The 15,738-nt window shown below is 40.4% G+C and overlaps 1 protein-coding gene across 5 annotated transcripts in view; it reads left to right on the top strand.

Annotated features, from left to right (window-relative positions):
* EPHA4 (EPH receptor A4) overlaps nucleotides 1-15,738 on the top strand; it is a 135,986-nt gene that overhangs the window by 58,444 nt on the left and 61,804 nt on the right. For all 5 annotated transcript variants that reach the window (XM_006763385.2, XM_006763386.2, XM_015563662.1 and 2 more), the window contains one exon: nucleotides 2,595-2,750. In XM_006763385.2, coding sequence (XP_006763448.1) covers nucleotides 2,595-2,750 — 156 coding nt within the window. The remainder of the gene's footprint in view (nucleotides 1-2,594; nucleotides 2,751-15,738) is intronic.

Here is a 15,738-nt window from a genome sequence, read left to right as displayed (position 1 = left end):
GCAAGGGTTGCTGAGCATAGCACAATGACAATTTGGTATTTTCAGCTTGTGCTTGTAAAAGCAAGAGGAAAAGAGAATAAAAATAGTGTGTTTAACGAATAGCAGCCTTCAATTTTACAAATAGGTAAAAAACCATATTCTCCAATTGAATTCACATGTACATATTCTTGATAGCATACTAATACTAGCTTCAAGGAAATGTAGAAAAAATATATTAAAAAACCAAACTAGTTTTTTTTAAAATTAATATGTTCGTAGGACTAATTTTTGAACGTTAAGAAATTAAAGACATCCTCCACCATGATTTTTGTGAACTATGGATTTAATTTTTTGACTGGATGTAATCTTACTGGAATGGAAGTTGAAGAATTAGCAATGCTTCCCACCGCTCTATTTTTCTTACAAGCTTTTGAAGGAGCCGTGTTTTCCCATTGCAATGAATCAGCCGCAGGTCAATTTTCATTGTCAATCTTTCACTGCCATTGTGAGTTTTAAGGTTTTGATGCCTGGTGAAATGGGGTTGCACAAGGATTAGGAACACGGAGAGTTTTCCTCCAACATCCAGAAGTGAAATAATAAAAGCAACGCATGCCTTCTTGACCGTCCTCGCATCGCACCCTGTGACAGGTTGCCTTTGCGGGCTGTGGCTGAGTGAGTGACAGACAGGACCCAGTGGGTTTGCCCCGAGTTCAGGGACTCATGGTCTTTGATGTGGGACGGACAAGCCAGTGCTTCTTTCTGCCAAACCTGGAGTTTCTGATTTTAATCCAAACCCTAGGGCCATCATAAGCATGACCAAAAGCACCTTGCATGTTGAACCCTATCTAATTATGTGGACTGTATAAACTCGAGACACATAAATTTCAGTCACTGGAGCAACTTGTTTTTCTAAGATGCTCCGGTCCAGTGAGAGATGAAAGCAAATAAGGGAGAGATTGATCTCTGAGCGCTTTTATGGTCGGTGCGCCACACGTCATAAACTTCTGGCTCGTTAAAGGAAATTCCATAAACAACTTTAGTTAATAGCGACGAAGGAACTGTGTGCCTTTCTGGAGCTTCTGCTAAACTCCCTTTCCACTTGGCGATTACAAGAGCACGATTAAGGAAATACCAACAGGATGCGCAAGAGGGAGGAACAGCCTTCAACTGGAAGCCACTCGGATGCTTGATGGATGAGTAATGAGACAAAGGAATGAGGCCATTGCTGCTCAGAGAATCAAGCAGTTTTGAGGACCTCTTTGTCTCTCCTCATTTGAATAAAATCTCCTGGCTTGCTGACATGGTTGGTCTCTTATGGTGGGTCAGGCTGATGGAAACTTGCCTGATGGTTTCTTCTCCCAATTGGTATTCTTGATAGTATAGAAACATTGTAAGGAGGTGATAACTGGAAAGAATTGAGAGTGGATCACACTGGAAAGATTGTCAGCAACTGTCACTTTTTTCTCCCTCTGGTCTTTGAAATAACTTTATGTTTAATGGCCTTGTCACTGTGGGTTTAATACCGATGGTGTTGGTCAATTTTTATTTGAGATTGAGACAGATTTGGGAGGTGATCGTGAAGGGTATAGGGAGAAAAAAGGGGAGCATGGCTCTCTTAATTATTTTTTATTGTGAGGTTTCCCAGAATTAGTGGGTTTTTCCACATTAGTGAAAGCAGTCTTCGGTGTCAGTGTGATGATGTTTGTAAAGATGAAGTCATGGAAAGTGTGTCAGGTGCATAAGGAACTATATGGCCCATGTTCTCTGCACCAGCCCCTTGGTGGTAGTGGAGGGAGGCGGGCGAGTGTGGAGGAAGGGAGGGGAGTGTTGAAAACCTGGGGAGGGTTTTATTAATTTGAAAATAAACACAAACTATCTTCTGATCTTAATTTTTTTTAACATATTATATTCCAGAATCTACTATTGGTGTTATCTAGAACTTTCCCCTGAAATTGTGACTCACGTCTGAACAACTCTTCTTTTCTTTTGTGCTCAGTTGTTTTTGTTGGTCTTTTCCCTTTGGCCCTCTCTGTAGCTGTAATTAGGAAATAATCAGCAACCAATTTTTTTGTTGGCACTTGGCTACGCTTCCAACTGGTTGGTCCAAGACCATGCTCTCAGATTTCATAGCATGTGGCAAAGAGTGCAGGCTTTGGGGGCAGGACATTTAGGGTCAAAGCTGGCCCCTGACATTTACCAGATGCATGGTCAGGTACTGGCAATTTACTGCTCAAAGCTGGTATTCTTCATTCCTAAGGTAAGGCTAATAAGAGTACCTATGGAAAAGAGGCGCCGGGGGGTTAAACATTGTGCATATAAGCAGGGTCCCAGCACACAGGAAACACTGGGGAAACTTTAGCTGTGATTTTACTGATGCCACCAGTTTTAAGAAAAATTTTTCCATAGGGCTCCTCTGCCCTCTGACCAGAAATGTTAATGTCCCCTAAAGAGTGACTGTAATCCATGCACGTTTTTGGTTGCTTTACCTGCATCTCAAGCCAGGCGATCACTAGTGATTAGCAAAAACGTCTCCCTTCTTCGGAATCAAGGAGGTGATGCTAGCTTTGCTATATTAGCAGCGGTTTATATTGGTTTGTTTTTCTTCTTTCCTGTAGCCTGCAAAATTGGCTATTACAAAGCCCTCTCCACGGATGCCACCTGTGCCAAGTGCCCACCCCACAGCTACTCTGTCTGGGAAGGAGCCATATCCTGCACCTGTGACCGAGGCTTTTTCAGAGCCGACAGTGATGCTGCCTCAATGCCCTGCACCCGTAAGTTGTGTGATTGTGTCTCGTTTATACAATAGCAACAGCTTTCATTCCCACCTAGCGGGGCATTGCCAGGTCTTCTCCCAGGATAACTGTGCAGGGGGCAAATTACATCAAACAGGCCTCTTTTCTTAATCATAGCAGGGGAAATGATTATGAAAAGAAAGGATCTTTTTCACTGTTCTGTGGCCTTCAAAATGCACAGCTGCGAGCAGATGACTTTGCAGAGCAGAGATTGAGCATTCAGGGGCCGTCTGACAGTGTAATTAGATCTGAGGTTGGAATTTATAAATGGCTTTATGGGCTCACCGAGGACTCAAGGAGAAGCTTGACAGTGGCAGGGAAGCGGGTATAGGGCAGGGCTCATAGCATGGGATCCCCTGCGGACAAGAGGTTTCAGTTCTGTGTGATACTGATGTCATAGCTTGCGTTGTCATTGCTCTGTGTACACTCTGGGCTTCTCAGGCCCTGCAAAGGCTGTGACCTTGACCAGAACAGGGAGTAGTGTGCCCAGGTATTCCACCCAAAATTTCATCTTGGCTGCCTGGAGCCAGCATCACTCAAATAAAAGTACTTTCTCATGGGGGTGGAGGGAGTCAGTAAGGCCAGCTATTTGGCCATTGTCCAGCCCAGGTACCACCTTTAAAAGGTAGGGGAACAATTTCAGGTCCATCCCAAATTTGTACTAAAACTGTCATACTCCCATGAGTTCCTTTTATAACCAGAGACAATACAAGAGCAACAACAACCATTTATAATTATGCCCAGGTAATGTGGCAGGCACTTTCAATAAACCTTATCACAGGGCTGATATTATAAGATAGAGATTGTCTTCATTTCATAGAGGAGGTAACTGCCAGCTCAGAGATGTTAAGGAATATGCGCAAGACTCCACCCAGCCTGGCGGAAGGGCTGGACAACCAGAAGACTTCCATCACCCCATTTACTGGGAGGCCCTCTTGCCAGCTACCTAAATTCCAGCTCTAACTTCCACAGGGAAGGAATACATGAGGGCCTTTCTTAGGTGTAAGCGTACATGGGCAAAGATGTCCTTGTGGTCTTCTTTTTCTGTTCCTTTCGTAGACTAAGTACTGTCTCTGGATGGCCATATACATTTGACAAGCTCAAGTCCAAGCCTTTTTTTCTTTTTCCAATCTAAATATTCTTATGTTCCATTGCGTGATTAATTTAATAGTGAGTCTCTTCCTCTTTTCATACCCAATACCAGCAGTATTTCTCCTGATCCATTTTCTTGTAACTCCTACACTTCACTAACCCAAACATGTAGGATTAGTCTAATGCTTATTGCATCTCTCCAAGCCAAGTTAGGAAGAAACAGAATGCTGATCTTAACGCCACCAACTTGTGGGGTTATTTACCCTCTCCAATCCCCAGTTTACGCATCTGTAAAATGGGGTTCTTACTATCTACTTGTGGGGTGGCTTTAAACATTAAATAAGAAAATATTTGTACTGGTCTGGCACCTGATAGGGATCTAACAAATGTTGGTCCTCTTTTATGGCAGCTGGTCACTTCCTCCAGAGCAGATTACCAATGCCTGTCCATGCCTCTGTGGTGATTTTCTCACTGACTGCACAGTTAAATGACCCAACAGCTTTACTGCACTCCAGAATTTCTGGGAGTAGGACTCAGCACCAGTATTTTCAGAAGTTGTCACCATCATTCTACTATACCAGTGGTTCTCAACCTGTGGGTCGCCAACCTGTGGACCCTTTCACAGGGGTCGCCTAAGACCATTGGAAAACACATATATAATTACATACTGTAATTTTGTGATTAATCACTATGCTTTAATTATGTTCAATTTGTAACAATGAAAATATATCCTGCATATCAGATATTTACATTACGATTCATAACAGTAGCAAAATTACAGTTATAAAGTAGCAACAAAAATAATTTTATGGTTGGGGGTTACCACAACCTGAGGAACTGTATTAAAGGGTCATGACATTAGGAAGTTTGAGAACCATTGTACTATACAGACAAGGTTGAAACCACTTCTCTATAGAGTTGAATTTTTAAGTTCTTTTTTTAAAAAAATTAAATTCAATGAACATTTACTGCAACGAACATTTACTGTATAAGACCTCCTTTGAGATAGGGATTACCCGAGAGGTAACCATATGTTGCTAACAGGTCTACTAGTAAGTTAAGCAGCAAAATTAGAATCTATTCTCTTCCTGATGAAAACAGTGGACCTGCACTGTCTGATCAATAGCCCCGCATTACATATGGCTATTTAAATTTAGAGTTAATCACATTCAGCTTAAAATTCAATTTCTAATTTAGGTTTGCCACATTTCAAGAGCTCAATAGACATATGTGGCCAGTGGCCACCATACTGGGCAGCATGCCTGAGTCACTCTCTGAGTTATTTCTGTCATCTCAGAAAGTTCTGTGGGACAGTAGTGCTGCAGCAGACATCTCAATAGAGAGGAGACAGTGGGAATTTCTCAGAGAACCTCTTGTTCAAATAACCCACAGGATGAAGCCCTCCCCCCTCACCCCACTCCCAGCCTTATCAGATTCTCTTGACAAGATCTGGGGATGGGAAGGAGCCTAAACATCAGGGATCCTTTCAAACAGATTCCAGCCTCTAATGAGTCCTTACCAGTTGGTTAAGCCAGGTGACAAACCCAATTTTCTGGTGCTGACAGCCATGGCAATCAGGCACCTTCTTTGTTCATTCTGCTGCCTTTAACCCCCGCATTCTTATGCAGCCCTGCGTTTACTGATCACTCACTGTGACGGCACACTAATGAAGAAATAAAATACACGAATTGAGACTCATTCTTCCAGCCACAGAGAGACTCTGCTCCACTGGCTCATAAAATCGGGTTTTTGTTCACTTGGAGCACGACTAGACCAGGTGAACACATGCGGCATTGGCTAATTTAGCAGGAAACGCCTAAGACGTTCTGCACACCATCTACATTGCTAGAGAATGTGATAGAATTTAATGGCAAATAAACTTTAGCTTTGGGGAGATTTTTCATGGAGCCTCTGGCTAGGTTAACGGTGGTGCCTGCCTGAGAGATAGACAATGTTTCAATGGAGGAATCATCTGAATATTTTCAAGAAGATAATCCGCATCTGTTAGAACAATACTTTTTAAATGTTCATGTGCATGGAAAGCACCTAGTGATCAGCAGAAGTCAGGCCTGGCATTCTGCTTTTCTAACCAGTTCCCAGACGCTGCTGATGCTGCTGGTCTGTGGACCACTTTTCCGTAGCAAAGAGTTAGAATTCAGGGGTGGGCAAACTTTTTGACTCGAGGGCCACAATGGGTTCTTAAACTGGACCGGAGGGCCGGAACAAAAGCATGGATGGAGTGTTTGTGTGAACTAATATAAATTCAAAGTAAACATCATTACATAAAAGGGTATGGTCTTTTTTTTCAATAGTTTTATTCATTTCAAACGGGCCGGATTCGACCCGCGGGCCGTAGTTTGCCCACAGCTGAGTTAGATCCTCCCTGATGGATGGTAGGAGACAAGGGACCCTCTCTTCCATGTCTGTAAGTTTCAGGCTGCTCTTCCACTCAGTGGTGACTCTCTGAAGATAATTCCAGGGTTCTGAACATTCTTCCTTAATGGAAATCGAATACTTCATTTATCTCCCGCATGAAGAAAATCCATCTGGTTTGGAGTTGCATAATCCAATACACTCACTGTGGAGCTTCTTTTGTTTGTATTTTCTTCCGGAGTCCCCACTAGGTTACTGCCAGAGAGGGTCAATGGGAATGGTCACCTGGGACATGTGGACCAGTCGAGAAAGGCGATGGGGCTTTTGGTGACATTGCTAGCAAGGCAGACACCGAGACCTTGATAGACACAAGGATGTCATTTAAGTTGATGAAGGGATTTTGATTTCATAAATCATTTTTAGAAGAAATTTCAGTGGGATTTTAATTCATGAAGTTAATGTCCTTTAACTCTGCAGATAACCAGCGCTTCCCCTTCAGATCTCGTTCACCTTCCCTTTTCCTTTCCGTCATCAGGAATGTTGTCTGGCGATTCCAGTGTTGGAGACGTCAGCTGCATGCCTGTGCAGGAGCACTGAGTGCCTTTGTCACCTAGTCGCTTGTTCAGTGATTATAGTGAGAAAGGTCTTCCCCCGCCACCCCTCCTACCCCCAGAAGGCTGAACCAATATTACACGTAAAGTAATTTTCCAACCCTTTATCTTGTTTTAAAATGTACCTGGGAAAAATGCCTGGTAGAAGAAGTAGATTGGCTCTGTGTATCTAGAAAGAAATGGCTAATTTGTTATTTTGGCAACTTTACTTCTGAGCACCATTACCAGAGTGGTTTTGCGTATTTTTCAATTGGAAATCTGTTCTTGTGCGGCTGGGTACTCCTTATTTAGCTTGTTTGATGAAACTTATCTGAGCCCTGTGATCGGGAGCCCTCTGTAAATAAGAGATTATTATTTTAGATTGCCAACTTAAAGGGCCTTCACAAATCTGTCTCCAAGTAAACGGCCTTGAATAATTCAGTCAGCTGTGCCAAACAAACAAAGAGTGGGTGATTGATACTTAGACGTAGCCTAAAATATTCCAAAATTGCAGCTTTTAGGACAATTTATACTGGAGTTGCTTAGAGCTAATGAGGGTAAATTTACCAAGATCTATGACGAAGGGTCTTGATTTGAAAAAGCTTTTTGCAGGTTTAGGTTATCAAGCAATTGAATAGCTGAGCCCTGAACAGCAAACATCACTTACTTTGTCTCTACATTTGCCTTTTTAAATTGAATTTAGTGTGCCAATGTATTTCCTTCACAAAGTGTATTGTTTTAAAATTACCATTTCAGTTCTATTACTCAAAGCCTTCATTTCTAATGCTTTCTGACAGTTATCAACATAATGAACCATAATGAAATGATGAGCAATCTTCAGTGCAAACCCAGTGTGGATCCCAGTGGTTCTGTGACTGTGTTGTTAAAATTTGAATGCAAATTAAAATAACATCGTCCTTACTTGTTCCCAAGGTCAGGAGAAGAGAGAGACTTTTTTTTGAAGTGCTTTAATTTTGGAAATCTCACAAGCATTTTCAAACAAGCCCTTGAAGGTATGATGTTCTGTTTAATTCTTTACCCCAAAGATTTCCATGCTTAACAGTCTGGCTGAGGGATTTTGGGAAGGATGTCTAGCATGCGGCTTTGATGTTTAAAACCATAGGATAAAAGGCCATCTTCAGTTTCAAGTACACTCCTTTTTTTTTTTCTACTCAAGAACATATTTCTTTTTTGCTTTAAAGCTGCAAGTAACTAATAATGAGAAGGGGAAGGGCATTCTAGGAAACTGATCAATGAGAGTGCAGTTAGGTCTAGTGAAAGACTGGTTCGTAGAAGAGTGAGAGTATAGGCCGATTCCCAAAGTTTTGTTAATGAAAGTGTTTCAGAGGATCTATGGATTGATCTCTAACCATTCCATGTTGGATCATCCATGTAATCAATCATTGTTGTGAACATATTTTTATAAAAATTGTCTCTAAGATTTTCAGGGAATTTATTATTTCATGTTGATCAAATTTGCAATATACTAGTGTAGTTTCATACTACATTTCATTTGTCATGAGCCTAAAACTTAAATTGAGACATCAGCTCTCCTATTGCTAGATTACATGACATGGTTCTGCTGCCTGTTAGCCAGTGCCTGTCCCCTGGACCTTACAGACCGACCAAAGCAACCAAAGATGTTTGGATGACTTGGATCCAGCCTTCGCTGACCCAGTCCATTTCCAGGCTGCTCCTTTAGTGAGATATCAGTTGTTCAAGGTCCGATATCTGCTAGTGAGTGAGCCACACCCTTGTCTCTTCTTGCTGAATTACCTTTCAGCATTTTGAATACTATGAGAAAATACATCTAGAGAACCCAAGAGCACAATTCTTATCCAATGACATTTTAGAATAGAGAGGAAAAGATCACTTGGTGTGCTAAGTGAAGGGAACTAGATGGACCCAAGGCTGATGATCACTTGCCATTTAGTTATTTGCAAAATTTTGTAAAGCTTTAATACAGATCAGGTATCATCTCATTGAATTATTTGCTTTAAAGCAGTAGTATTGTAGTGTCGTCTTTAAGTCCCACCCTACTTCTCATGCTATAGGGGTTATTAGTGCAATGTGGATTCGCTGGAAAGTGCATAGGTGTGAGGAACACTAATGCATGCCTAAGTGAAAGGCTTAAATAATCTGCCAATGCCACTTAGCAAGGCTTTTACATTTTTTTCCCACCACCATGAATAATTAAGAATGGCTTATTATCCACTGAGCCCTGTCATTTCTGGATAACATTTTTTACACTATTCATAGAAGTCATAGAGCAGTTGTGCACAGCAGGCTTCTATGAAACAGGGTCAATTATACATTTTCTTGAGATTCCCTGGGGTGAGAGCTAGCTCCTTCTTTGCTATCAGTGTTTTGATTTTCCTCTCATAGTTGATTCTTGTTCCACATGCTCTTTACAGCTCACCAGAAGCTGAACAGGGAGACTCCAATTGCATAGATATCATTGCCCCCCATCCTCCTGTGACCATCTACCCAGGGAAAGACCTTTAACATAGATTCCCAATTAACACTTCTCTGTAGAAGTTAGGAGCCAGGTAGGGAGGACAACCCAGCTAAGACAACCACGCCATCAAGAAAATAATGGCAGCAGTTGCCAGCATCAAAGTTAGGGAAGCTAGATAAATGTTACTTGGGGTGAATTGAGAAAGTTGGGAGCACTCCAGCTTGTTCTACAAAGAATTCATAGTTATGATTTTTTTTCCTTTCATTGTTTAAATCCTTGTGACAGTGGTTGTTTTAGCTCTGGAATCAGGGTTTCTGATCATAACTTTGTACTATTGGTTGTTAATTTTGGCAAATGGCTTAACTTATTTTACAGTTGCTATGGCTAGTAAATACTTTTCTGTCAGATTTGATTAGGGCTAAAATAAAATATAGGATGGCAAAGTGCTTCCCAAGAAATCAGAATTAGTTCACATGCTAGTTAATTCTAAATCAAAATATTTATGATTTAAATATATATTACTTTCTTCATCTTTCATATTGTAGCTTCCTCTGGGATAACTGGGAGTTTATAGGGTACTTCAGCCACAAACTAGTGTCCTTAAAAAAACAAAACAAAACAAAATTACTTCACCAATTAACCTAGAAAAGAAAAGACACAAAGGTTCCTGTAATGGAGAATGAGGAAGTAGATAAACTAGAAAAATACATAGTGGCAAATTTTCAGCAAGGATTTACCTCTTTAGGAAGCCAAGAGTATTTCATGGCAGCAGTCAATGATCGATGGGTCCAAATGGTTCTGTGTTTTAATAATAGGCAGTTTTGCTTTAGCACATTGTTAAAACACAAACTGCAGTGATAAAAGGTTATGCTCTGTTCATATATCTCCGATGAGGTGTCCCTGAACAGCAGTCTTAATGTAAACTAACCCACGGCAGCAGGGCTGAGAGAAAGCAATTAGTGGGGGCAACATATACAACTGTCAGGGGGGAATGCATGGGTTTTATTTCAGTAAAAAACATAAACACCCGTTTACTCTGCCTTATAACCTGTCACTCAGCTGGAGAGAGATTAACAAAGGCTTATATGAAGGGTTGGAAGGTTTTACAGTGAAGGCACTGAAGTATCATAGACAGCACAAAAGTTGTACATGATTAATGAAGCTTTATGAAATTGAACTTGCGACCCAAGGTGCCTCTTCCTCAGAAGATGTGTTTTGGTTGCCTTGGCATTTTAGTAGGGTGACAGAGGGCTTAAATAAATTGATCATTTAAGAGTTATGCTTCTACCCATACTCTGGGGGGGATGTTTCTCTCCACATCCAGAATTAATTTCATGGCTCAGGCATTGAATTTTAAAATGATGATTAAAAATCAATTAAGTATTAAAAGTCACCAATAACTCTGGAAACCACTCTCTACATGAACCCAGCTACGTTGGTTTCCTATCACCTGTCTGCTAGCCTTGGTTACAGACTTGGTTTTTTAAAACCTTTTTATTTGATCAGCTTTTGTGATAAATGAAAGTGCTAGGGAGGTGCAGCATCCTTCTTTCATTTATTCGTCAGATATTTAATGAGCATCTACTATATGTTTGGCATCTTTGGAAGGACTAAATCAGACGAGAAAATATTTTCTGTTCTCATAGAGCTTCTGTTGTAATGGGAATATAAATAATGAACAAGGTAATTTAAAATTCCCACAGTAAGGAAAACGCAAAAGATGACATGGTGTAGGGCCAAATGAAAGAGAAAATTTTACTTTGCATAGAGTAGTCAGGAATGAGGAGGGTGAGTTTTGAGTTGAAACCAGAGGGTTAAGGAGGCAGCTATTGAAAGAGCTAGGGGAGAGAATTCCCAGCAGAGCTACCAAATCTAAAGTACTTGAGTTGCATGTTTAAAGTTTTTCTAACAATGTGAGTTTTAAACTTGACTTATTCTCCCCTTGGTCCTGGAATCTGCTCATACTTTGATTTCAGTTGTTATAAAAAAATAGGAATTAAGGTTTATATGTCCCTTTGTCCCAACCTATTTCTAAATGCAATTACCATTACAGATTTCTACTATTTGCTAAAGTTCCAGCTACTCCTATAAGAATGAAAAAGTCTGTATCTCCTGACCTGTGAATTTGGGGTGGAATGCATAGGTTGCAGCTGTCCTGACCTAGACTTTCCATGGAATGGTTCACACCAAAGTCCTAGGTCACCTCAGTGGCACTTAGGACTTTAGGTTCAGTGTTGGCTGATTCTTTCTGAATTGGAGGCTCATACAGATTTCTGACAAATATGTAAACATTAGATTGTCCTAAATGGGGCTCCTTTAAATCCTCTATAAGCCAGCACATGTGTTCTAGAAGCTACTCAAAAATTATACTTCAGTCTAATACATGGGAGGAAAGAACTAAGATTTGTGGAATTACTGGAATTTTCTTTCATACTTGGAATGTTGCCCTTCTGACATGTCACGTTCACTTATTTTCTGTAGGTAGTGTGGGATTCATTTCTGAATGCTTGCTTTTCCCAGAGGAGAGCACATGATAGGTTAAGGAAGATCAAAATTCTTGTATGATTTGACATGATGTAACATGATATATGATAGCTCTTTGCTTCTGCTGTAATTTGGCTGTAGTTTTTACTGGACTTCATACTGTCAAACTGCTGTCAACTGAATGCAAGTTGACATCCCACTAGAAAATCATAATTGCCCATTGTAGCACCTTCCACCAGTGCCTACTGTGTGAAACAGCAAGTTTTTCACACCACCAGCGAAGCGAATGGACGTTCATTAAATTTATTCACAGTGGCAAGAAATGCAGGGCCCATTTATTTCATAGCAATGAGAAACTCAAGAAATAGGCCACACTATTCTGCATATTTTATTGCTTCCTTAGTCAATGAAAGTAGGTGTAACTTGGCATTTAGAAGCCAGAGTTGTTATCTGGGCTATATAAATGTTAAATCGGAGGTTCTTGCACTGAGCTCCTCTGATACGTCCCAGGTATGCTTGAAGCCCCTAGAATTAGGTGCAAAATTATGGATTCCTGTGAGCATCTTCTTGGGAAGAGGGTGCGTTTCTCCCATCAAATTCGCTGGGGGCATTGGGGGCAGGGGTGGGGTGGGGGGAGTCGCAGGCAAAGTATGACCTGCAGGCAAAATTAAACCATTTTTGCACATAGAATGTTCTTGGAATGCAGTCACACCGTTTGTTTAGGTATTGTCAGTGGCTGCTTTTGAAGTACAATGGCTGGGCTGAGTAGTTGCCACAGAGGCCATGTGGCCCATAAAACCTGAAATATTGACTACCTGGCCCTCTACAGAGAAAGTTTGTTGGGCGCTGCTCTAAAGGATTCTCAAGTTCAGGGCTATTGCATTTCACTTTTGGTTCTGATAGTACAGCTATTATCTATGCCACTAAATTATATTTAAAGTGTGAAGGGCTCTTTAAACATGAGAAGTTTAAAATAGTTTAATATGCTATCCCCATTCCTGGGTGCAGGGAGAGAATCTTCAGCTTATATGTGAATTCCAAGGGGGTTCTACAAATAAAGTAAAAAGTGAAAGGAAGGACATTTGTTTTCCCTTAAATACACTTCGGTTATTGATCAATTTGTATTTTAAAATGTCTTAATTTTGATGATAAAAATAAAATTAAAAGAACTGTAGCTCTATAAAGGCTAATAAGGAATATGCCAGCTGACTTCTTACAATGCTAAAATTGACTTCAGAGATAAAGTTTTTCATAACTTCATGCCTGAATATAGCATGACCTTAAGTCAAGATGGAGAAAGGAAAGTCATAATAACCAATCCCAAATGAATACAACTTTAATTGATGGAGTTTGCATTTTTTAAATTTTATTATTGATTTTTAGAGAAGGAGAAAGAAATACCGACCCATTCCTCCACCCATTCATGCATTCATTGGTTGTTTCCTGTGTGTGCCCTAACAGGGGATCAAACCCACAACCTTGGCGTATTGGACGGTGCTCCAAGCAGGCCAGGGGTAAAGCCCACATTTTAAATTCCCAGCCGCATTGGTTGAGTGGTTGGTTAGGGAGTTCTAAAAACAAGAGAGGATGGAGTGTTTGCCCTTACATCCTCCCGGTGCTCACTTAATCCCCACTTAGCTTCCTTTAGTTTCTTTCTTTCTCCCAGCTTCCCTTCCTTCAACTATCCAGTGAATTATCAAAATGAATCATTTTTTTTTCTTTTTCTTCTAGAGCAGGAGACAAATACTGGACTCTGAATATATATTTATTGAATAAATGAATGATCCCACAATCCCTCTCAAAAGAAGTAACCACCAATAAGATATATAGCCCTCCTTACTTTTTCCAAAGTGTTTTTAAATTATAGAAAAGAAGAAATTGAATGAAACTAGTTACATTGAGATACTCCTTTACAGGGCTCAATGCTCACGAATCTGTATGTAAAAAGCCGACTAATACTACTTTAGCTCAGAGAAAGCTGTATTAATTCACACATTTGAAAACACACTGGAGATAGTTAGGCATAGATGCATTTGAGGATTTTGTCAGTTTTCCCTGCAGTCATTCACTTATTCATCGACTCATCAAATATTTATTGAGCTTGCTCTGAACTACGAATCATGGTAGACACCAGGAAATGAAGACATCAGTTCATCTCTGGAGGAGCATAGAGACTGGTGATAAGTGTCGCATTAGCAAACCATGTTCCAAACAAAATAGGAAATAGAAATAAAGACCTGAACTGTGGAACAATACCATATGCAGATTGCTATTAGCCCTACACTCAGGCCAGTACTGGGTAGCTTTAGAAAGCATAAAACCCTACTATGCACAACGATCCTCAAGCTGCCTGATGCTGGTGTCTGCTCAGTGGACATGATGTCAATATAAAGACTAGAAAATTTTTTTTTTAAAATATATTTTATTGACTTTTTACAGAGAGGAAGGGAGAGGGATAGAGAACTAGAAACATCGATGAGAGAGAAGCATCGATCAGCTGCCTCCTGCACATCTCCTACTGGGGATGTGCTTGCAACCAAGGTACATGCCCTTGACTGGAATCGAACCTGGGACCCTTCAGTCCCCAGGCTGACGCTCTATCCACTGAGCCAAACTGGCTAGGGCAAGACTAGAAAATTAAAACAAATGCCACCTTTATTCCTCTCTGTGGTACATCTTGTATTTGTAATTGGAGACTTATTTGCCGATGGATATATTTCTGATGAGAAAGTCAGTTACCTTTCAGAAATATAATTGTTCCTAAATATCCAGATATGCCCTAACCGGTTTGGCTCAGTGGATAGACCATCAGCCTGTGGACTCAAGGGTCCCGGGTTCGATTCCGGTCAAGGGCATGTGCCTTGGTTGCGGGCACATCCCCAGTGGGGAGTGTGCCGGAGGCAGCTGATTGATGTTTCTCTCTCATCGATGTTTCTAACTCTCTGTCCCTCTCCCTTCCTCTCTGTAAAAATCAATAAAATATATTTAAAAAAAATATCCAGATACAATACTTACTTGAACAAAAGGGAAGATAATCTAAAAGTTAAGATTTTTTTCTTTCTGGATCATTTGTATTTACTCAGAGAATTCATGTAACTTAGAAGGCCTGTTTCCTTTTTTTTTCTTCCTTTTCTCTTTAGCTATCTCTACAGGTGATTGTTTTAAGGTGCTGCCAAGTATTGACTTTTGACAATATTAAAATCCCTACTTTTTTTTATGTCTTAAGAGGAGAATTCTTTCTTTTCTGAAGAAGAGATGAGCCCTCCTTTAAATAGAAACACACTTCATATGTTATTATCATTTAAATGGCAAAAGGTAAAAAAAAAAGGAAGAAAGAAAAAACAATCCCACAAAAAATATAACCACCATTATGATTTTAATTTATAAGGCATTCTTTTTTTTTAATTGTTTTATTGCTTAAAGTATTACAAAGAGTATTACATAGGTCTCCTTTTTTTTTTTCTCCCCTTGACCCTCGCCTAGCCTCCCATACCCCCCAGTGTCTTGTGTCCATTGGTTATGCTTATATGCATGCATACAAGTCCTTTGGTTGATCATTCTTTCTTTCCTGGTTCCTGTGCAGGCCAATGTTATAATCATATTGGGTGGACATTTCTATATTCCCTTCCCCCTGCCTCAATTCTGTGTTGTAGTCTAACTTCTAAGCTGCAACTCTGCTCATCTAACTATCATTCCATATGGCAGCAAAACATAAACCATGTTCAGTACCATTCACCAGACCATTCATGGAGACAGCATTGAACTTGAATTGGCCTAATTTTCCTTCTTTCCTTGAGCATCTACACAAATTTTCTTCCCAAAGGAAGAAGGTTGTTCTGGGCTGGCTACTACTGGTTTTCCTGCCAGCCCTCCAATTAGAAATCCTGAAGCATTTTTTTTTTTTTGTCCACGTGGCTGTGTTATATCTCTAAGGCCTGTGACAATTTAGTTTTCTGCTCTATTTCTTCTC

Source organism: Myotis davidii, unplaced genomic scaffold, assembly GCF_000327345.1.
Source record: "Myotis davidii unplaced genomic scaffold, ASM32734v1 scaffold575, whole genome shotgun sequence".
Classification (NCBI taxonomy): domain Eukaryota; kingdom Metazoa; phylum Chordata; class Mammalia; order Chiroptera; family Vespertilionidae; genus Myotis; species Myotis davidii.
Note: the sequence above shows the minus strand (reverse complement) of the source record. Positions and strands in the feature narration are given on the sequence as shown.